The following is a 21,603-nucleotide window of genomic DNA, read 5'->3' on the forward strand; positions in this document are numbered from 1 at the left end:
ATGTGATGTCACCAAAAAATGATTTTCATTTACCAATAAAAAAGTGTTTCTTTTTCAGATGCCTGGGGCTCTATCCAGATAGTGCCTGCTTCTCTCCTGCCACTGCTGCCAAAAACAAACAAAAAACCCACTGTAACAGTGGACACATCCGACTCAGACCAATTTTTTAAAAAAGGCTAGTTCACCCTGAATGTTCCTGGCCCAGTAGGCTGCTCTCTGGCATGTCCACATCTACAAGTTGAGTGTAAGTCATTGTGATTCTTTTTCCAAAGTTTGTTTATGCCAATGGTAGTAGTTACTGTATTTACATAATTTAATGTTATGTGAACCGATGGTGCAAAAAGAAATTGTTGTTTCTAAGAACACTAAAAGCTTTGAAAAGTCTCAATAAAGGCAGATCTCTTTAAAATGCTATGGAATTGGGTGTGGGTGAGACAACTGGAAAATAGTTAACATCTGTTGGGCGTTTACTATGTGTCAGGCACTACGTTAAGCCTTTATATAAAATATCTGTTGGATCCTCACAGTAACTCTGAAATGGGTACTGAGAAAACCAAGGCACAAAGACGCTGAGCAACTTGCCTGATTTAGGAAGTGGTGTGGCCAGGATTCTGAAAGAAAATAATAATGGAGTCTGCGCTGAGATTGCTGTACAAGAAATTTAAGTTTCTGAAATCCATAGACAATTCAAAATGGGTGCAGTCATTCGAGAATCAAAGAATCCACCCTTAAGGGAAGGCCTTGGCTGTCTACCTGAAGATTAGAAGTGGTTGTGCATTTGTATTTCGAAATTAGAATAAAGTGTTGAAAACAAAAAAAACCCCAGAAGGCTGGTTTCATGTAACATCTCATTCAAATTTTCTCGTGCCTGCATTTTTCAGGCCCTGTACTTTTTGACAAGGAGATGAAAAACAAATCTTTAGCCTTTTAGTGTTCATAAAAATAATCTTAGTTCTAGGGGTTTCTAGTCCAAACTCAGGCACTACTCTTTAACTCTCCCCTCATGGAAGGCAGGGTCTCTGCTGGAATGGACAACTCTCCGTATGTCCTTCTTCCCGTGGCTGCAAGCTGCTCCCCTGTCATTTTCTTCAGTGGTTGCACTTCGTGAGAAATCCTCCTTTCTACCTGTAATTGTTTCTGACATAGAACTTGGTGCCTGACATACAATAGGCATTCAAGTAACCCTTATTTTCAGAAAATGAGACTGACATTATGCATTAGTCCAACAAATTTATTCAACATTGATTATGTGCTTGGCCACTAAGGCGGATGGTAAGCCAACAGTCCTTGTGTTCCGGGGCCTTTGTCTCGGGGGCACAGAGGACGAAGCAGACAGTCACAAAGCAGTGGGTCAAAGGCTGGCATGGGGCTAAACGCAGGCTGCTGTGGGGTGCAGAGGGCTGTCAGTAAGACAGGGGAGAGGATACTTTAGGGTCCTGGCATTCTTCCTCGGACAGCAGTCTGTCTAAAACAGTTTGTGAATGTGTTGCTGTTTCATGATCAAGAGTTCTCCTATAATCTCATTAGAAAGAACCTCGTTATGAAATAATCCACAGAAGATTATTTATCTTCTAGTCAATTGGAACACCTCCAGCACAGGTCATGTAATTTGAGAGACCATCGGTAGCTTTGCTGCTTAAAGCAAGGCCAGCCTCATCAGTCTATTTTGTATCTTTGTGCTCTCAGAGACCTGCTAGTCACTGGGTTGAAGGCTTATGAGGAAAGGTTTGGATCCACCTGGGTAACTGCCAGTGGTTCAGCATCAGCTGAAAATACCTATTCTCTCCAGTGAACCAAGGGGCCGGACACTGATAATAAAAGCTGCTCGCTTGGTGAAGGCACCGAGCCTATTGCCAGTTTGACTTTCAAGCCTCCTCAGCCACAAGAGAACCTAGTGCACCTGTGTCGCTTTCAGTTTGAGGCACCGGGAAAACCAAGTTCTATTTGTCAGTGATTCACTACTTCACTTAGGTCTTGATGAAAAGGATGGAGAGAAGACAGAAATTGTAAAGGACGAGGAGAAGGAAGTAGGAAGGCAAAGCTTTTTACTCCTCTCCTTGTAACGTTTGTGCGCTCTGATAAGTACGTTATAAAAAAGTGTATAAGTGTGCTGAAGAAAAGGAGTTTTAATCAACCTTTATTGGGTTTAAAGGGAACACACTTTAGAAAACAAAATCATGTCATCAAAAGATGAAAGTTATTGTGATTTTCTCACAACTAACTGAGTCATCTGCCTAGAGAAAGAAGGGTTTCTAAAGGTGTTTCGCACCAAAAAAGAGATCACCCTTCTTATGATCTTTCTTATTCTTAAGTTTAGGGATGGGAGAATACTGTTAATCCCAAATCTGCACATCTCAAAATTCAAGCTAAGATTAAGAAGAAATAAAACCAAGCCCCTAGCTCCCAAAAGCATCAAAGAAACCGGAAAATATTCATCACTGATTCCAGGTTAAGGAGATAGACCTATCAGGGGTTTCTTACATGAACTCAAGGAATGAGAGACATTTTAATATTTGATACAGAGGAAAATCATGTGCACAGTGAGGGTCCAAGATCTGAAAATATCTCGCGGAAAACAGAAGGCTTATGGACAGTCGGCAGTCGCCAGTCCATATATTTTGCACCTGGCGAAATACACAATACAGTCACCATTCTGTCTTCGCTGGAAAACAAAATTTCATTTTTTGGCACAGATCAATGCATTTCTTTCGTGGATCCAAGAAAACGTTTCATTAGAATTGAAGACTCGTTGAGCCAGAAACAAACCTTCACAGTTAAGTAGACAGACTGAGCCTCCTTTCATTGGAAAAGGAGAGACGAAGGAACGTCAGCTCCTTTCCCTGGTTCTCATTCCTCCTGTTCCTGGCTATTTTTTTATTACCCCAGAAGCTAGTGCTACTTACATGCATAACAATTTTAGACTAAGGGAATTAGTGAGGTTCGAACTGAGCCGGCGACTCAGGACCACACAGTTCAGTGCATGCAAAGGGGATTTCACACTGAGCTTAATGCACAGGAATGTTGTTGGCACCCTGCCCATTTGTCGAACCCTCTCACACATGGAGGAAGAACACTTCTCCTCAGTGTCAGGACACTGAAATTATGGAATTGCTCAGATATAAAAGGGCTTTTGACAGCTTTTTATGAGAAGTAAGTCATCCCTGTTTGTTCCTCTGTACCCATTTTACTTAACCCTGTGTGAACTGAGCGCTAACTCAATTTTGTGCGCAGCACTAATTGGGAAGCTGAAAAATTAAGAATACAAAACACAGTTCCATCCCAAACATCATAGGCCTTTGTAAGAATGGCAAGAAATGGAGAATAAGAGTTAACGAAGGATGAAGTTTGCTGAGATTGAAGACGTTCTGCTGACTCTTCCCGTCAAGAAGGCAGAAAGGCTTTGGCCTCCCTGATGTTCTGCTTCACGCCTCTGCAGGACAGAATAAGCCCAGCGTGATGGTGCTTCAGGGCTTCCAAGCGCTGGTTGAGCTCTTCAGTCCTGTCCACCTTCTCTTCCATGTCCCGAAGGAGTGCTTCCTTGCCCAGAAGCCCGCACTTCTGATTCAGCTTGATGTTGTCAATCCGCAGGCTGTCTCGGGCTTGCTTAGTCTTGGTCAAGATGTCCCTCTTTAGGGCCACCTGAGTCTCAATCTCCATAAGCTCTGACTTTTTACACGCATTTTCTATGTCCACAAAGTGTAACTTTTCCTTCACATGGGTTATTATTTGCACATTGTTGGTCACCTTGCTGCGCAGTTTCAAAAGCTCCTCATTTCGCTCCTCGACTTTCTCATTGAAGGTCTGGTTCTCAATCTTAAGCTGTTCAAAATCTATCAGGAGCAGGCCCTCTGTCAGGTCCTCCTGGGCCCTCATCCTGTTTTCAAAATGCACCAAACTCTGCTTCAGCTGCACATTCTCTAGCCTCACGGCGCTTATCTCCTTCTCCTTCTTATCCTCCAACGCCTGGATCTGCTCCACCTCTCGCAGAGCGGCCTGGCGACCACCCCTCGTCCGACAGCTGCCCATGGCCTGCATCACCACCTGCTTCTTGAGTGCCTGCAAGCGTCGCCATTCCTTCTCCGCCCGGGAGAGCTTCTCTTTGCACTGCTGCTTCAGCTGGTCCAGCTCGCGGTGGTACCAGCGCAGGTCATCTGACTCCTGCTTCCTCAGATCCTCCAGCATGGCCAGATGGCGTAGGTATGCTTGCTCTTTCTCGGGGGCCTCAGGCTCCGCGCCCTTCTCGGGCACCTCGGCTGCATCCAGGCCCTTCTTCTTGCGCAGCGCCTCGAAGATCTTGTGCTGCAGGTAGATGTTGTAGCGCTGGTAGCGGCCTCGCGCCACCATCAGGGAGCGGTACTGTTCCAGGAGCTCGGCGCGCAGCTGCTGCTCCTGCTGCGTCTGCACCTCCTCAGTCCAATCGCAACTCCCAAGCTCTAGCCCCTCGTCCGAATCCCCCAGCTCGTCCTCGGTCTTCCCCAGGCCTCCTTGCACGAGCCTCTTCTCGCTCTCCTCGCTCTTTTCTCCTTCCTCCGCCAGCTGTCCTTCCCGCTCAGCCTCTCGATCTGGCGCAGCCTCTTCCTTGCCGGCCGTGGCCTGCTGCAGAGAGACCTGCGATGGGATTTCCTTCCTCCTCGGCTCCGCCGCCACCTCCGCCTCCTCCTCGTCCTCGTTCTCCTCCTCCTCCCACTCCTCCTTCTCCTCCCACTCCTCCTTCTCTGGTTCCTCGGGGCCGCCTTCGGGCTCCGGCTTGGCTGGCTCCTCAGGCCCGGCCTCCGCCAGGTCCCCTGGCTCGGCCTCCGCCTCGGCCTCGGCCGGCCACTCCGGCTCTCCGGGCCCCTTCTCGTCAGCAACCTCGGTGGCAGCCGGCCGTTCCTGGGACTCGGCCGGCTCGGCGCCTTCCTCTGAAGCCTCTACGGCCTCCGGCTCCGGCTCCGCGGGTTCGGCCGGGGACTGGGGGCCAGAGCTGGTTTTGATCCCGGACAGCCGTGAGGCCAGGCTCTCCACATCTCCATCTTCCTTCTCGGGGTCGCCAGTGTGGTCGGAGCGGTCGTCCATCTCCCTCCCTCCGGGCCAGCGCCGCGGACCCCGGCTGCAGGCTGTTAAGTTTCCAGGGGCAACCAGGGGCGCGCGCGGTGGGCCCGGCGATTGGCTGGACGTCCGCCTGACGCCCTGCCCCCTTCTCCCCGCCTCCTAGCAAGAGCAGGCCAATGGGAGGTCGCGACCGGACGACGGGTAGCGTTGATTGGGGGAGGGCGTAGGCTCGCTCCACGAGGGGCGTGGCGCGTCCGCCGCGCTTCCGTTCCGCCCTTTTCCCCGCGCCCGGCCTGGGGCGGGGCGTCGGGGAGACTCTGGGAGTGGCGGGCGGCTGGCGCTAGGGGCGCGCAGGCGCAGAGCGGCGGGCCAGGCCCCCGCGCGGTGGCGCGCGCGGGGCGCCTGCGCGGTGCAGCGGGGCGACGGCGGCGGCGGCGGCCGGGCCGGCCCGAGGGCGCCTGCGTGTTGAGGCGGGACGCGGCCCGGCAGGCCGGCTCTGGCGGCGCCTGGGCGGGGCGGCGCGGTGGCGGCGGCCGCGGCGGCGGGCGACGGTTGCTGGAGCGCGGCGGCGGGCCCGGGCGGCGGCGCGCTGACGGCGGTCGCGGCGGCGGCGGGCGCGGGCGGCGGGCGGGGGAAGATGGCGGAGCTCGGTAAGAAGTACTGCGTGTACTGCCTGGCCGAGGTGAGCCCGCTGCGCTTCCGCTGCACCGAGTGCCAGGACATCGAGCTGTGCCCCGAGTGCTTCTCGGCCGGCGCCGAGATCGGCCACCACCGCCGCTACCACGGCTACCAGCTGGTGGACGGCGGGCGCTTCACGCTGTGGGGGCCCGAGGCCGAGGGCGGCTGGACCAGCCGCGAGGAGCAGCTTTTGCTGGATGCCATCGAGCAGTTCGGCTTCGGAAACTGGGTGAGCAGCGGGCCGGGAGGCCGGCGCACCTGCGGGTTCGGCGCGGCCGCGGAGGGCCGGGGGGACAGGGCCAGTTCACGCCCCAGACCCGGCGCCGAGAGGTTAAGCCACCCGCCCAAGGTCACACAGCAGGAAGTAGCGGAGCGGGGGTTCGGACCGTGGCTGTCTGACACCAGGGCCGTTTTCCCCGCCTTTGGGATTACTTCCGTAGGTGTCTGCCGGGTGCACCCCTTGGGCGAGACACCGGACGGAGTGGGAGTCGGGGGACACAGGCAGGTCCGCAGACTTGACAGCAGTAGGCGCCCGAGGAAGGAGTTGGGTTTGCCTGGAGGACAGTGGTGGTGAAGGCCAGACGAGCTCCACACGGGCCCGCGGCCTCTCCCACCGCCTCGCAGGCGCTCACCTTGCCCTCATGGCCCCGCTCGCTTTGTGGCCTGTGTCCCCTGCCAGGCACTTGTTCATCCTGGCGTCCCTGCGACACCAGGACCTCGTGTGAGGAGGGCTCAGTGGGTTCCGCCACAGGAGCGTCCCGTCCTGGGTTTTGGTCTCTTCCTCTGTCAGGAGGTTTCTATGGGGACACTTATCTGAGAGTAAAAGGCGAGAGCTGGACTGGACTCGTTTACCTCGGGCTCCTTGAGAGAGAGAGACGTGGCGGCGCTTCTCTAGGTGGTCCCTGAGGAGCGCTCTTTTCACTCTGCAAGAGGAAGCTCTCATCCCTATTGGAAGGGGAAAGCCTGGCTGTACTCTGGGCCGCAGCCGCCAAGGATGTGCGGCCACCTCCAGGCATTGTGAGAAGTAGGGAGGAGAGACCTGACCCCAGCTCCCCATCTTTCCAGACCCTTCCACTTGATGGTCCCCCAGCTTCCCCGAACCAGTGTTTCATCTTGCTGCCACTTCTCCAGCAGTACAGCCGGCCCTCAGTATCCATGGGGGATGCGTTTCAGAACCCTCCCAGGCCACCAAAGTCCTCCAGTACTCAGTCCGTTGTATAAAATGGCGAAGCGGGGTTGAACCCACGTATACCAAGGGCCGACCGTACGCCTCTCCTCCTGGGCTTACTGGAAGGCATTCCACACTTCTCCCCACATTCCCAAACACACCCTGCCTTTATTTATGTCTGCTTTTGTTTCTATAAAGTGAGCCAGTCTTCAGGGACCAGTACCCGTTTCACAGCCCTGGAATCTTTACTCTTCTCCCCAACTCCTTAGAGACGCTGCTGTACAAATTCTCACCTAGGCACCAGCATCATGATGGCCACCCGCGAAAACCTTCCTTCTCACTTTGTTCTGAAATGCCGTTTATTGATGTGTATTGAGCATCTGCTCTGTGCATGTTACAGAAGGACTTCACCCGGGTCTTCAGGGGCTTACAGTGTTGTGAGCATTTGGTCCTGAGCCTGGAGTTCTGCCCTGAGCTCCAGCCTTCGATCGCGAGCCCATCCCTGACATCCTCGTGCTTATCTCCCGGACATCTCGACGTTCCTTGACCCAGATCTCACAACCTCGAGCAGTTACTCGGGCTACAAATGAAGAACCATCCTCAGGGCCTTCTGGGTCCAGTTCAGTAGCAGCCTGTCTTCAGCATATTTCCAGAATCTAACCACTTGCCTCAGCCTTAGTCCAGGCTGATGTTTCTCTCTCGCCCGACCACTTCGGGAGCCTCCTTACTGGCCTCCCTGCTTCGTGCTTGCGCCCTGCAGCACATTCCAGGCAACAGGATCGGAGTGCTCTTTGAGGACACGTCACGTCACATCAGCTTTCCGTGGCTTCCAGTTTTCTGGAGATGAAACGTCAGGGCCTGCAGGCCTTATAGTACCTGCCTACCCCTGGGATCCCAGCTGCTACCCTCCTTGATCATTTTTTAGTTCTTCTGCTTAGAGAGTTCTTCCGCCAGATCAGGGCTCGTGACTGGTCTTTCTTCTTATACATCACTGCCTTAGAGAGCCTTCCCTTCCCCACTTACTCTTGCAGCTCTTGTCTCTACAGTAGCAGCTCAAAGTAGCTAGCGTGGACCAAGAGCCTTGCTGGGTGCCGGCCACCGTGCTGAGCTCCCCTGCGCTTCTTGTGAGGCCCTCCCAGCAGCCCAGAGCAGCAGGTGTTAAACTGAACAGTTTGACCCCAGAGTCCGTGCTCCTAGCTGCGCCGTCTACACTGCCTGCCCTGCAGCACTGTGGGAAACACTCGCGAAACGAGCCGGGGGCTAAAACGTTTGCAGTGATTCAGAGGAAGCTGGGAGGGCGTTCTCGAAAGCAGTGCTTTTCAGACTTTAACTTGCACATGAATCACCCGGGGAGCTTGTTAAAAATGCAGATTCCGACTCCCGGCTGGCAGCAGGCTCAGCTGTTACGAGAGACAAAGCCGGGTGCTTCTCCCTGCTGAACCGGTGGTGGGTTCTGGGGGAGGCTAGCCAGGCCTGGAGGTCCACAGGCCACGCCGAGGCGCCAGCTCTAGTGTCTGTAGCTGTGCTCTTTGGGGCTGCTTTACCCTGAGCTTCACTGTGCGTCATCAGAAGCTCCTCTGCTGCTCTGAGATGCGTGTCGTTCCCAGGTGTGAGCTCGTAAGCGGCGTGTCCCACGCTTGCCGTCGTTAGCAAGCGCCGGTTCTGGGTGACGCTCCTCCCAGCAGCCCTGTGGGGTGGCTCTCAGTTTACAGCTGAAGAACAGCGACTCCGAGAACTTAAAGTACTCGTGCAGGATGCCCCAGCCTTCCACGCGGTGGGGCCAGGGTGTAGACACAGGCCTGACCCGGAGCCTGGGCCTTAACCTCCCGGGGTAAAGAGCGACACGGGAGCCAGGTCTGGACCCGGCTCGGCGGGAGGTGAGTGGGTGGGGCGGGGCGGGGCGACGGCGACGGTGACGGGGCGGGCGCAGGAACTGGCTTTCACGGGCTGAGTGTGGAGTGTGGAGAAAGGCAGTGGGGACGGTGGCGCGGAGGAAGGTGACACCCTTCATTCCGATTTCTCCGCGGGGTCGTGGGGACTTCGTGGGGACAGGCCGCTGTGTAGCCCGGGCCATCTACTCAACGCCGCGTCCCGGGGCTGCGGGCCCGGCCGAGGGGTGCCCGCAGTAAGGCCGGGAGGGTTTGGGGACGAGCCGCGGGGGTCGGGGGTACACACAGCTGTGACGGCGAGACCGGGGCAGGGCTGGCGGGTGGGCCCACAGGGACTCATCACCGTGGGTATTGAGACCTCCTCCCCCCAGGGCAGCCGGTCGTGTGGTGGACGCTATGCAGATTCAGAATGAGACATGGATCCTACAGGAACGCAGACACAGACGTAAACACAAGGGTGAAATATTCTACGTTTGTGGATTGGTTGCTGGAGCATCGAACAGTTTGAGGGAGGCCCGGGCTCCTGCAGACAGACGGTGGTCAGGAGGACTCTAGGAGGAGGTGGGGTTCAAGCTGGCCTTGAAGCTAGATTTCAAACTGAAAAAGGATGCGAAGTTCTCTGTGGGCTCTGCGGGGGCTTGTGCTTGTGCACATACATTCGGCCTAATTATCGGAGGCAGGTGGAATGTCCTGCACAAGGAGTTTTACTCTTGTAGATGACAGTAGGCATCCGGCAGCCGGGTGATGCCGGATATGTAGGTGATCGCTGCGCTGTGCAGTCGTTGGTTCATTTGTTCATCCGGCACTTACTTGGGGCCCGTTTTATATCAGCCCCTGTGCTAGGTGCACAGAGTAGCCCCTGGGTGAGGTCTGGAAATAGGTGTTTACAGACATTCTCAGGGAGTCCTAATGCAGTGGGTCAGCAGAGCCTCGTTTGGGGACCATGAGAACGGTCACCTCCTCAACCAGGCGAAAGTCCCTTCTGTGTGCTGGTGGGAACGGGTAGGTCCATCCTGTGAGCCTCCCGACAGCGGGGTTCTTAATTGCCATTAAGGATGGGGAGGAGGAGGAGGGAAGAGCCTGGATGGAGAAACCAGCTAGAATGAATACGGTTATGCAGAGCATTGTGATTGAGAATACCCTGGACGGCTTGTTAAACACGAATCCTGTCCCCTCTCCCCCTCCGGGTTCTGAAGTCAGCAGGTCTGAGGCTTGGTGTGAGAATCTGCATTTCTAACCACTTCACAGGTGACGCTGCTGCTGGCCCAGGGACCCTACTCGAAAACCACTGATGTGGAGTAAGGCGTGTGACTCTTTTATATATATATATTTTTTTTGCTGTGTTGGGTCTTCGTTTCTGTGCAAGGGCTTTCTCTAGTTGTGGCAAGCGGGGGCCACTCTTCATCGCGGTGCGCGGGCCTCTCACTATGGCGGCCTCTCTTGTTGCGGAGCACAGGCTCCAGACGCGCAGGCTCAGTAGATGTGGCTCACGGGCCCAGTTGCTCCGCGGCATGTGGGATCTTCCTGGACCAGGGCTCGAACCCACGTCCCCTGCATTAGCAGGCAGATTCTCAACCACTGCGCCACCAGGGAAGCCCAGGCGTGTGACTTTTAAAACTTCTATTATTTAAAAAAAAGTATATATTTTTATTGTGGTAAAACATACATGATGTAAACTTTGCCATTTTAACCATTTGTAAGTGTCCAGTTCGGTGGCATGAGTACATTCACGTTGGGCAGCCATCACCACCATCATCCCCAGAACATCTTCACAGACAGAAACTCTGTCCCCCGTTTCCACCTCCCCCAGCCCCTCGTACTTGCTCTTCTACTTTGTGTCCCTATGGGTCTACCTGTCCTAGGGACCTCACGTAAGTGGGTTCATGTAATAACGTTTGTGCTTTTGTGACAGGCTTGCTTCACTTACGATAATGTTCCCCAGGTTCGTCAGTGTTGTAGCAGGTGTCAGGACTTCCTTCCTCTTTAAGGCTGACTAATACTCCAGTGTGTGGATGGACCACCTTTTGTTTATCCAGTCTTCCATCGATGGGCACTTGGGTTGCTTCCACTTTTGGCTGTTGGGAATGATGCTGCAGTGAACGTAGGTGTTCAGATATCTCCTGGAGTCCTTATTATTTTGGGTAAATACCAGGAGGTGGAATTGCTGGATCTGTGTAATTTTTTTGAGGACCTGCCATGCTGTTTTTTGCAGTGGGGCACACAGCTTTTTCAAGCTCTTTCACAGGTAGCCTGATTTGACCTGAGAGGCTTTAGTCCCCTTGAGGGCCAGTCCCCTGTGTGAGCTGGTGAATCCTGAGTGAGTTTAGGGAGGTGGACAGGGCCCCTGCAGTGGCTGATGACCTGGAAGCACAGACAAGAGACCCGTGTTAGTCACCAACCTCTGCGGTCGGAGGCGGCCCTGACCCGGACAGCAGCGCATCCCAGAGGAGGGGTCGGGCTGGAAGGCAGGGGAAGGTCTGGGGCCTACGATGCGGGGTGGGCGGCCCAGGGCGTCCTCCCAGCCCCCAGAGGCAGACGGGCTGTTCTCTTCACTGTAAAAGGTGACCGGCCGGGGCTGGAGGAGGCAGTGGCCACGTCCAGGGCCCCGTGTGAGCGCGCGGGGCTCCGGCGCAGGGGGCTGGCCCGGCCCGGGGTCCTCGCAGCCAGTCCGGGAGAAGGGCACACGTGCACGCGGGGGCGCGGAGGCCCAGGTGGGGCTGCAGGTCCGGGTCCGAAGCCCAGGTTTAGTCCACGGGGCAGGCGGACGAGTGTAAGGAGTGACTGAGGGAGGCCGGTGCCGGGCTCCTGCTCGCGTCCCTGTCACAGGCTCCGGCCCTTTGTCCCGGTGGCGGGCGGCCCGGGCGCTCCTCTGGGCACGAGGAGAGCCGTGGGGGGAGCCGGCCGCGGAGCGCCCTCCGGGCTCTGAGTCCGCCCTGGACCCCGCTCTCTCCCGGCCCCGCAGGCCACTCACTCTCTGCTGCCCCGGGGCCCCTGCGGCGTCCTGGCTGCTCTCGGGGTCTCTGCCCCAGCCCCTGGGGCTGCTGGGTTGCTTCTGTCCCCTTGAGGCTTCTTCCCTTAAAGAAAAAGGAAGCTGGAGCCGTGCCCCTCTCGGGAGATGCAGCGCACGCCCGCCCCAGGCCTGGCCCCTGAGCCTCCGGAGCGAAGCCGGCCTCCGGACCTCCGCCTCCCAGGCAGACGCTGCCGCCGGGAAAGGATGTGCGCTCTTCAGGATGCTCTAGAGCAGAACCGCCAGCCTGCACAGGAAGGGTGCTCTGTGACGCTAGAGATAGTCGTTCTGTGAAAGGCACTGGTTTGTGCACAAAGATTGGACTGCATTCTCTGCCCGGGAAGAAGTAGGTCGTGCGGTGCCCTCACACATCCCGGAGGTCAGAGGGGGAGCCGTGGCCGCACTTCTGTGATGCGGTCCGTCTGGAGAGGAGAGCGGGAGCCCGGCGGCGGGGCCTTGCGCTGCCTTTTGAACGTCTCAGAAAGCAGTTGACTGCACGGCCTGCTCTTGGTGTGCCCTGCGCCACTGGGTGGGCGAGTGCTGGCCGGTGCCCTGGGGGGTAGCTTCACCTAGGGTTATTCTCCCAGTCCGTAAAACGTGGGGAGTAAAAGTCATGGTACCTCGTGGGAACCGCTAGGAGGATGAAATGAGGTGACAGATGTAAAGGCTCGTACACGTTAACTGTTACTATTCATGATGGTTTTTGTTTTATCCTGACCAAACCCTTAAAGAGGAGGAATTACAGATCAAGAAGCAGAAGTTGAGAGGATAAGGATCCCACGCTAGTAAGTAATTGAGCCAGAATCTGAACCTAGTTCTGGGGATCATCGAAGGCTCCCTTCAGGAGATGATCTGGGTCTTGAGAATAAACACAGGTTGTGGAAGTGACGCTGACCGCTTCGTAGTAGTAACGATAGCCAACATCCACGGGGGCAAACTGTGCCCGGCACTGGGCTAAGCGCTGTGCGTGTGTCACCTCATTAACTCCCCCTTCTGTCCCGTGAAGGAGGTGGTGGCGTTACCTCCGTAATTCAGACAAGGAGACTGAGGCACAGAGAAGTGATTCGTCTGAGTTACTGCGCGGTGAAGGGGTGGGGCCAGGAGTGGGTCGCGAAGCCCGGCCCCAGCCTGTGCACGTGGGAAGTAGTTGGCATTTGTCTGGAGGATGTCGGCCCAGCAGCCCGGCGAGCAGACCTTCAGGTCAGGGGGGGCAGAGGCCGCCCCGGGCGAGAGCGGCCAGCACGGAGGGGAGAGACCCGAGGCGGCCCCGCTGGCGGGAGCGGGCCGGCCCGCAGTGCTGCCGGTTCTCTGGACTGTTCTTTCTTCCCTTCCCAGCTCAGGTGCTGGCGGCTGGCATGAGCGCGCCTGGGAAGGCCGGAGGGCGTGCCGAGCAGCCGGAGCGCCCGGGGGAGCTGTTGCCCCCTGGGCCTCCTTCCTCTCCTGGAGAGGCTGCCTCTGGCCTGGGTCCAGTGGCCTTGGAAAGTAGACCTCACGGGCCCAGTTCAGTGTCTGAGCGACACGTTTTCCTTTATTTTTCTGAGGACTTCAGGAAGCAGCATTCCTAACTCTCCTTACCTTTTGGCAAAGATGGGAGTCTCTTTTTTCCTAAGCGTTTAGCGTTAGGCTTTGGGCTGCTTACCGGTGTGGTACTGCGTGCTGCGGAGGGAGCGGAGCCAACCGCAGGATACAGCTGTGTTCCTTGTTTAGTTCTAGTGGTGCTTGAAGGGAACTTTCTCTTCAAATCTCTTTCCCCCAAACTCACTTTTGTTGCTTCTGCCTGCCCAGCCGTCTGTCTGTCCATCCATCCTTCTGTTCATCTGTCCCTCCGTCCATCCATCCTCTGTCCATCTGTCTATCCATCTATCTGGATTAAGAAACAACTTTGACCTTGAACACGTGAGGGAAAGAACGTCCCTCCCATTCACCCGCCTGCTGTCACGTGGGACGCCATAACATGGCGATGGGCCACTTCCCTCACTTGCGTGGCCACTGACACGTGAAGATTGAAGGGTGTGACGGGCAGGGTGCTGGGCCTGTGGAAGGAGCGCCGTTGCTGTTCTCAACCGTCATCTTTCAAAATGTGTTCATTACTGTGGTTTCGCGTCCCTGAGCCTGTCTACCTTCTGTGGACTCCTATTAGAATCAGAGCTGGGCCATCGCTGTCATTTAGACTATTCCATTATGACCCTCACTGTTCGAGGGTCCTTGGAAACTAGGACCTTGCGTGCTTTCCTGGGCCTTGTTCACTGCTCATTAAGCTAATGTGGTGGCCCCTGGGGGCGCGATTCTCTCAGCTGTAGCTGGCGGCCACTGTCTCTCCCAGCAGTGGCCTTCCTTAGGCAGTGGCTGGCGTGCTTGCTGATGGGGGTTCCTGGGCTCCTAGCCCAGGATGGGGGTGACAGGGCGCTAGCCCCACTGATCTGTGGCTTCATAAATACCCATCGCCCGGGTCCATCTGGAGCCAGCGACCCCCTTTGTTACCTGAAGAGGAGCTGGATAACTGAGGTGTCAGCGCGGGGCCCACAGCTGGGTGGCCCGCTTGCCCGCCGGGGCTGGGAGCCCAGGCCGCCCGCCTGGCCGCCACGCAGCCGCGGGAGTGTGGATATTTGCAGAGCAAGGCGTGGAGCCACGGAAGCGTTGGGGTGTCGCCCCCCGGAACACAAGAGCCGTGTCTTTTAAGGGCTCTGTATGTTTTTCCTTTAAACATTTTGGATGAAAATCTTAGACCTGTGTAAACAGAGAATTGAGGCAGAATTTAACTTTACTTAAAAAATACTTGTAGTTTTACTCAAAAGAAGTGAAAAACCAGCACACCGAATCCCTCCCGAAATGTGAGCATCTTGCATCTGCTCAGTGCAGGAAGCAGCCCAGAGCCATTAGCTCACGCACAGACAGGCCCGCGGTCCCACCAGCACCCCCGTTGAGGTAGCTGCCACGTCTCGTCCGCTCTGGGGCTGCACGCTTCCTTCCGTGTCTCTGGGCCCGGGACACCTGTGGGGAGTACTGGCCCGGTGCTTGTGGGGCGTCTGTAATTTGGGGTTGGCTGCCGGGCCCTGGCCTCACAGTGGTGAACAGAGCCGACCAGGGTCCCCTCTCCTGATGCTTCCCTCTGCTTGGGACTTTTCCTTAGTTTTAAAAATGGGCAGTACGTTCATAACGTTGAAAACGCTAAGTCATAAGAAGGTGTGCAGTGAAGTGGCCCCCTGCCAACCTCACCTGATGCCCTGGGGGACGGGGCTGGAATCGTGTGTCTTTAGAAGGTGTCTGATGCACCACAGGCGGAGAGCTTTCTGTCTCCCAGCTGTTTGGGCACGAGGGCAGCAGCGTGAACACACCCTTCTGTTGCGTGCGTTTTCAGCTGCCCCATGTGGGAGCAAACGCGGGTGAGGTCCCGAGAGCCCTCGCCGGGAGGACGCGCCGTGCATCCTGCGGCCCCCGGGCTTCCTTGCTGCCTCCACAGCCTCTGCTCTCTGTTCCCAGAGTGTCGGGATTGATGGAGAGAACCTCAGATCAATAAAAATACCTTGGTTTGGTCAGATGCAGCTTTGCTGCCGAGAATCCTTCTGTTCTTTCAGGGTTTAAATTTTACCCTCAGTGTGGTGCTCTGAGCATCTGATGATTTCTGGGAGGCAGGTCGCTGGGGTTCAGGGTGGACAGCAGACTTGCTGGAGGGCAGAGCTCTCACAGCAGGTCTGCACCGGACCAGGGACGGGGCCCAGATCGGGGGCCCAAGTTCCTACCCACGCAGCCTGGGTGGAAGCTGCGGTGAGGGGGAGAGGCTGAGGGGCACGGCTCCCGGAGCTGGCAGCTCAGACCAGGCGCAGGCGGGCAATCCCGCTCCCCAGACACGCTCACCAGGGTGACATGCTCCCGAAAGGGCGTGGGTCAGGGACAGTGTCTTCCCAGTGTGTCACAGGGGCTCCTGGGCCCCAAGGTGGAGCCAGGGGAAGACCGTTACCGTCCATGAGAGCCTCACCGGCCGCTGAGGGGGGCCTCCTGCTCCTTTACTGTGGGACTCAAGGCTCCGAGGAGGGAGTGGCCAGCCTGGGTCAGTGACAGTAGCTGCTGGGAATGGTTGTGACTTGCTTTTGTTTTGTTGTTTTTTGGATGAAATGCTTCCTGGGGAAGGATAATGACAGAGTTGATGCTTAGAGTGATTTTTTTTTTTTTAAGTGTCTTTTTTTTTTATATAAATTTATTTATTTTATTTTATTTATTTTTGGCTGTGTTGGGCCTTCGTTGCTGCGCACGGGCTTTCTCTGGTTATGGCGAGCGGGGGCTACTCTTTGTTGCCGTGCACAGGCTTCTCATTGCGGTGGCTTCTCTTGTTGTGGAGCACGGGCTCTAGAGCGCAGGCTCTGTAGCTGTGGCTCGCGGGCTCAGTAGTTGTGGCTCGCGGGCTCAGTAGTTGTGGCTCGCGGGCTCTAGAGCGCAGCCTCAGTAGCTTGGTGCATGGGCTTAGTTGCTCCGCGGCATGTGGGGTCTTCCCAGACCAGGGCTCGACCCGTGTCCCCTGCATTGGCAGGCGGATTCCCAACCACTGTGCCACCAGGGAAGCCCGCTAAGAGTGATTTTTAAAGAAGAAACCATGTAGTTTCTCCATGAGACAGAGTCTAGCTTTAGCTGTGGTCCTCCCTTTTCCCTGCATGGTGCTCAGAAAGAGGCCTTGCAGTTAGGTCCTGGTCCTGCCTTCTTTGTTCCGGTGCCTTTCAGCCCCGCCCTCTGTGCGGCACCTCCGGGAGGGACGCTGGGTCCGGTCGCTGTGCCAGGGATCCTTCCTAATGCTTCCCTCCCCTCCCCTCCCCTCCATGCCCAGTTTGTCAGCAGCGTCAGCCCGAGGAGACTGGCTGGTTTCTTGGGTTCCAGTTTGGCCTTTGGGGGTGCAGGGACCATCCCGATCTCGGGGGGCGGGGGGGCGCGCGTTTCTGGGGCGGAAGGCAGCCTGTGCGGCGCCCCGGCGGCTGCCAGAGCCGGGAGGGCAGAGCGCGGGCTGAGCGAGGCGGGCGGGGTGCTGAGTGGCTGCCGGTGAATGAGTGCGCATTTTGGGCAGTTACTTTCTGAAGTGGCTTTAGCGGTTGACTTTGAGGAAGAGGCCTCTTGGCAGAAGGAAAAGATTGAGGGAGTTGTACAATTTCCTCCCATTAATAACTCTGTGTTCGCGGAATGAACGCCTGCTTGCAGCCCGGGCGTTTCCAGCCGCCAGGCCACGGGGGCTGTCAGAAGTGATGGCCCACCTTCCCCTTTGAAAGGCTCTTTCCCACTCAACGCGACTGCCCCCTAGGAAAGGGACAGGCGGACCTTCGGGGCCGGGGTGTCAAAGACCGGGCCTCGGCCCTTTCTGTTGGGAGGCGGGCAGCGCGATGGAGACCCGGGCGTGTCTGTTGTCTGGTCTGGGAATGGAGAGGTGGGCTGGGATGAGGCGTGCGCCCCAGGGCTCTGGCTGTGCGCCCGCATCCTGTGAGCCCCTCGGCCAGACAGCCGCCCCGAGAGCGGCTTGTGCGGCGGGCAGATCGGCCCGTGCCAGGGGCCTCCGCTCGCTCTCTTAGGGAGCCGGGAGCAGAGTCGGGATCTCAGGCGTGGGTTCCAGCCCCGCTCTGCTGCCAGCTCGCACCGTGACCCCGCGCACGTTGGCGCCTCTCTGGGTCCTCACTTTCTCACGGGCGGGCGGAATCCTCGAAGGTTCCCTCTAGCGCTGACTTCCACGTGATCAGCCCAGCCCTAAAGAATGTGCAGGAGGAGTGTCTCTGGGGAGGGGACCATAATGATGCCATAGGAAGTAGTTCAGGTGAACCTTTGTGAAAGCGTTAAGGGAATCGCGCGAACGCTGAGTCTGACACTCCGACTTTGGAAATGACCTCTGACCTTTGCCGTTGTAGGAGGATATGGCTGCTCACGTTGGCGCTTCCCGGACTCCCCAGGAAGTGATGGAGCATTATGTAAGCATGTACATCCACGGAAACCTGGGGAAAGCCTGCATCCCCGACACCATCCCCAATCGGGTGACAGACCACACCTGCCCCAGTGGAGGCCCCCTGTCTCCCAGCCTCACCACCCCCTTGCCTCCCCTAGACATCTCGGTGGCCGAGCAGCAGCAGCTGGGCTACATGCCGCTGCGGGACGACTACGAGATCGAGTACGACCAGGACGCCGAGACGCTCATCAGCGGGCTCTCGGTCAACTACGACGACGACGACGTGGAGATCGAGCTGAAGCGCGCGCACGTGGACATGTACGTGCGGAAGCTCAAGGAGCGGCAGCGGCGCAAGAACATCGCGCGCGACTACAACCTGGTGCCCGCCTTCCTGGGCAAGGACAAGAAGGAGAAGGAGAAGACGGCCAAGCGCAAGGTCACCAAGGAGGAGAAGGAGCTGCGGCTGAAGCTGCGGCCGCTCTACCAGTTCATGTCCTGCAAGGAGTTCGACGACCTGTTTGAGAACATGCACAAGGAGAAGATGCTGCGCGCCAAGATCCGGGAGCTGCAGCGGTACCGGCGCAACGGCATCACCAAGATGGAGGAATCGGCCGAGTACGAGGCGGCCCGGCACAAGCGGGAGAAGCGGAAGGAGAACAAGAACACGGCCGGCTCCAAGCGGGGGAAGGAGGACGGCAAGGACAGCGAATTCGCCGCCATCGAGAACCTGCCCGGCTTCGAGCTGCTGTCGGACCGCGAGAAGGTGCTCTGCAGCTCCGTGAACCTGAGCCCCGCTCGCTACGTGACCGTGAAGACCATCATCATCAAGGACCACCTCCAGAAGCGGCAGGGCATCCCCTCCAAAAGCCGCCTGCCCAGCTACCTGGACAAGGTCCTGAAGAAAAGGATTTTAAACTTCCTCACGGAGAGTGGTTGGATTTCCAGGGATGCTTCCTGAAGGCGAGTCGCTGTGAGCCCTGGAGTGATGCGGAAAAGCTTGTGAGCCAAAATGACCGGGGGAGGGGGGTGGGGGAGGGGCGAGGAAACGCTTTTTTCCCCGTTGCTCTTTTTTAAACAAATTGAGTTCTTTTTTGAGGATATAAATTCTTTTTATGGTCCTCTTTAGAAGCAATAGAAACACTCTTATATCGGATCGTGGGGGAGACAAGTATTTTAACTTAGTCCTGAGAGTAATACTTTAAGATGACGATTTGCCTTTAAGTGTTCGGTTTGGAGAATATGACGAGATTGGGTAATTTCCCTTTATTTGTGAGTTTCTTCCCTCTGGTACATGACTGTCGTGCTGTGGGCAGAGGGACGCCTTGCCCTGCTGGGCTGCCAGCTGCGCCCTGTGACCTGACACCTCGGCACAGCCCGGCACGTGGCACTTTCGGTGGGGGCCGGGCAGGGCAGGGGGAAGAGAGGCCGGGGAAGGACAGGACAGGGCGTCCGCAGGGACTGGAGAGGAGGAATCTGGTGTGGAACAAGCTGGTCAAATGGAGCGTCCGTAGCTCCCGAATCCGACCGCCCCGGCTTGTTCCCGGGGGGCTCACCGTGGGAGGAGCAGCGGCCCTTGGCGGGCTCCCTTGGGTCTCGGAGGACACCGGGCCCAGCACGGACTGCCAGAATGCTGGGGCTGCTTTTTGCTGCTCTGAGAAGTTGCACGCGGTTTACTTGGAAGAACTCGTTTTAGAAGGTTCACGGTTGAGGAGAGTTCTCTGGGTTCTGGCGTTAGCTCCCCCCAGGGTTTTCACCCCGGTTGCAAGTACCTCTTCCGCTGCGACTGTGGCCCTGCATCTTACTTGGGGTGGCGTCAGGCGCTCAGCTTGGCGAGGCCTGGGCACCGCTTCTCTGGGTCACCGTCTTGAACCCCACTCAGAGGTGGCTTCTGCCCGGCCCTGTTTAGAGATGCTCCCAGGGGCGCTCTTTCGTGGACCTGGACGGTACCTTCCTTCTGGAACCCGAGGAGTCCCTCGTCTTCCCGCTGCTCAGGGCTCTTGTGTCCAAGGCCCTGCTTTGGAGTTGGTGGAGTGGCCAGAGCCCAGCGGTCGGTTCCTCCCGGGGCACGTCCTGCCTCTCCTCCCTCACAGCTACCAAGACTGTTTACCTCCCAGAGTGTCTGGGCTTGAAGTTACATTAAAGTGAAGAAGTTATTTGAAAGAAAAAAGAAGAAAACCTCATCATTTCCAAGAACGACTTAATTACGGTGCCTTTTCCTTTCTTCTTACGTTCTTCTGTCCTCTAGGGTAAAATTTTCAGCATTAAATAAGCCCTCCAGATGCACTGTATATGGCTTCAGTTGTAAACCGCGCGGCCCGCTGGCAGGGAAGCGCCCCGTGACCTAACGAGGGGCCCGGCACGCCCGCGAGAGCACGCAGTAGCGGGCAGCGCTTTTCCTCCCGGGCGCCCCGCAGGGTAACGGCGGCTGGCAGAGCGCAGGTCCTGCCCGCCGCTCAGCAGAGACGGAGACCGTGCTACGTGTCCGCAGGGGTTCCAGCCAGTGTTCTCACCTGGGGTTCCTGGACTGGCAGCCTCGGCATCCCCTGGGAACCTGCTAGAAAGTCAGGTACTCGGGCCCCGCCCCCGTCCTCAGAAACGCTAGGGCTGGGGCCCGTGGAGCTGTGTTTTTACTGGCCTTCCAGGTGACTGGGATGCAGGCTGAAGTTTGAGAACTACTGGCTTTAGCTACTCTGATGTCATTGATTTTCTACATCAGATTCCTAGTTTGATGAGGTTTTAACTTTAGTCTTATTTTTATATAAAATGATTGATTGCCAGACTTTCATGAAGCTTGAGAAGCAAAAGCTCCCTGTAAATGTGCGTGGCCCTGGCTGAGAGCTGTCAAGTGAAAAACTTTTGTGTTTAAGCAGGTTTTCAGTATGTGTATCTTTTTTGATGGTATGAAGAATTTATTTAGGCTTGACTGTTTTTAAACAAACACCATAATGAATGTATAATTTATGTTAAAGTATTAACGCTTCGTTACAAGGGAAATGTAATTTTACGATTGGTTGCCTCTTATCCCATCAACTCCAGCTATTACTGTCACATTAGTCCTTACCCTGCTGTTAGCTCGGAGCCTTTAAATTTCTATATTTAATTCTCATGATAAATTAGTCACCATAATCCCATGGAATTAATTAGGTCTTTTCAGAATTTAAACTCTTTGAGTCACAAAAGATAATCAGCTATTCAGAATAATGCTCTGGGTGGCCAACATTCCGAGAATGTATTAAAACCGAAACTCTGCCTACTGTTCTTATTTCCCTTTTACATATTAAACAGGTTGAGAACCAAATAGTGTCACTGCTTGCTTTTTACCGCCTGCCCCTGGAGCCTTAGCTTTTCAGTCTCATAGATGCTATGAGCCAGCCTTCAAAATCAGGATGGGGGACAGACAGCCCGTGACGTCATAGTGTGGCACTAACGTGTCACACCAGTTTTTCCTCCAAACTGTGAGGAGTTAAAATAGATTTCAGTTAAGCAGAAAACCCTTCACGCCACTCTCCTTCCCTGAAAGAAGCGGAACACCCAGAGCTCTCGTGGAGCCAGGCCGGGAGAGCCGATGGTGAGTAGACAGCGCGCCTCTGTCACCTACACCGTGCTACGAATCCAGGCCGCGATCACGCAAAACCCAGGAACTCGACCACGGTGCGGCCCACGGGTCTTTAATTGCCAGTGTCAGTGTGTACAAAATTAAATGTTTTCCTGTTAGCAGTGACTGTGGATGAGTGAAACAGTAAACAAATAGCTGATCACCTTTAAGCGAGACCATCTCTAGGTTTAGCGCCTTTTTGCAGGCGCAGCTCTAGGTGAAAAGGGATGGGAGGGGACTGCACACGTTCACAGAAATTAGTTTGAAAATTACTTTTAAAAAAAAATTATTTTTTTATTTTTGGCTGTGTTGGGTCTTCGTTTC

The 21,603-nt window shown here is 56.0% G+C and overlaps 2 protein-coding genes across 2 annotated transcripts; one reads left to right on the forward strand and one right to left on the reverse strand.

Moving 5' to 3' along the window:
- Nucleotides 1–2,121: 2,121 nt before the first annotated feature.
- Nucleotides 2,122–5,337, reverse strand: CFAP184 (cilia and flagella associated protein 184). The gene has a single exon (XM_082391879.1). The coding sequence runs from the start codon at nt 5,053–5,055 to the stop codon at nt 3,382–3,384; it is 1,674 nt and encodes a 557-aa protein (XP_082248005.1). The 5' UTR covers nt 5,056–5,337; the 3' UTR covers nt 2,122–3,381.
- Nucleotides 5,338–5,549: 212 nt separating this feature from the next.
- TADA2B (transcriptional adaptor 2B) lies at nt 5,550–20,982 on the forward strand. Its single transcript, XM_082391880.1, has 2 exons — nt 5,550–5,938; nt 17,650–20,982. The coding sequence occupies exons 1-2, from the start codon at nt 5,669–5,671 to the stop codon at nt 18,640–18,642; spliced, it is 1,263 nt and encodes a 420-aa protein (XP_082248006.1). The 5' UTR covers nt 5,550–5,668; the 3' UTR covers nt 18,643–20,982.
- The last annotated feature ends 621 nt before the right edge of the window (nt 20,983–21,603 follow it).

The sequence above is a fragment of the Balaenoptera borealis genome, assembly GCF_965194805.1.
Source record: "Balaenoptera borealis genome assembly, chromosome: 4".
Lineage (NCBI taxonomy): Eukaryota > Metazoa > Chordata > Mammalia > Artiodactyla > Balaenopteridae > Balaenoptera > Balaenoptera borealis.

Excerpts from the sequence above, each read along its gene's own strand:
- CFAP184 (XM_082391879.1), bottom strand. The coding sequence starts at position 5,055 with ATGGACGACCGCTCCGACCACACTGGCGACCCCGAGAAGGAAGATGGA.
- TADA2B (XM_082391880.1), top strand. The coding sequence starts at position 5,669 with ATGGCGGAGCTCGGTAAGAAGTACTGCGTGTACTGCCTGGCCGAGGTG. Across the intron at positions 5,939-17,649 it reads AGTTCGGCTTCGGAAACTGG|GAGGATATGGCTGCTCACGT; the intron begins GTGAGCAGCGGG and ends TTGCCGTTGTAG.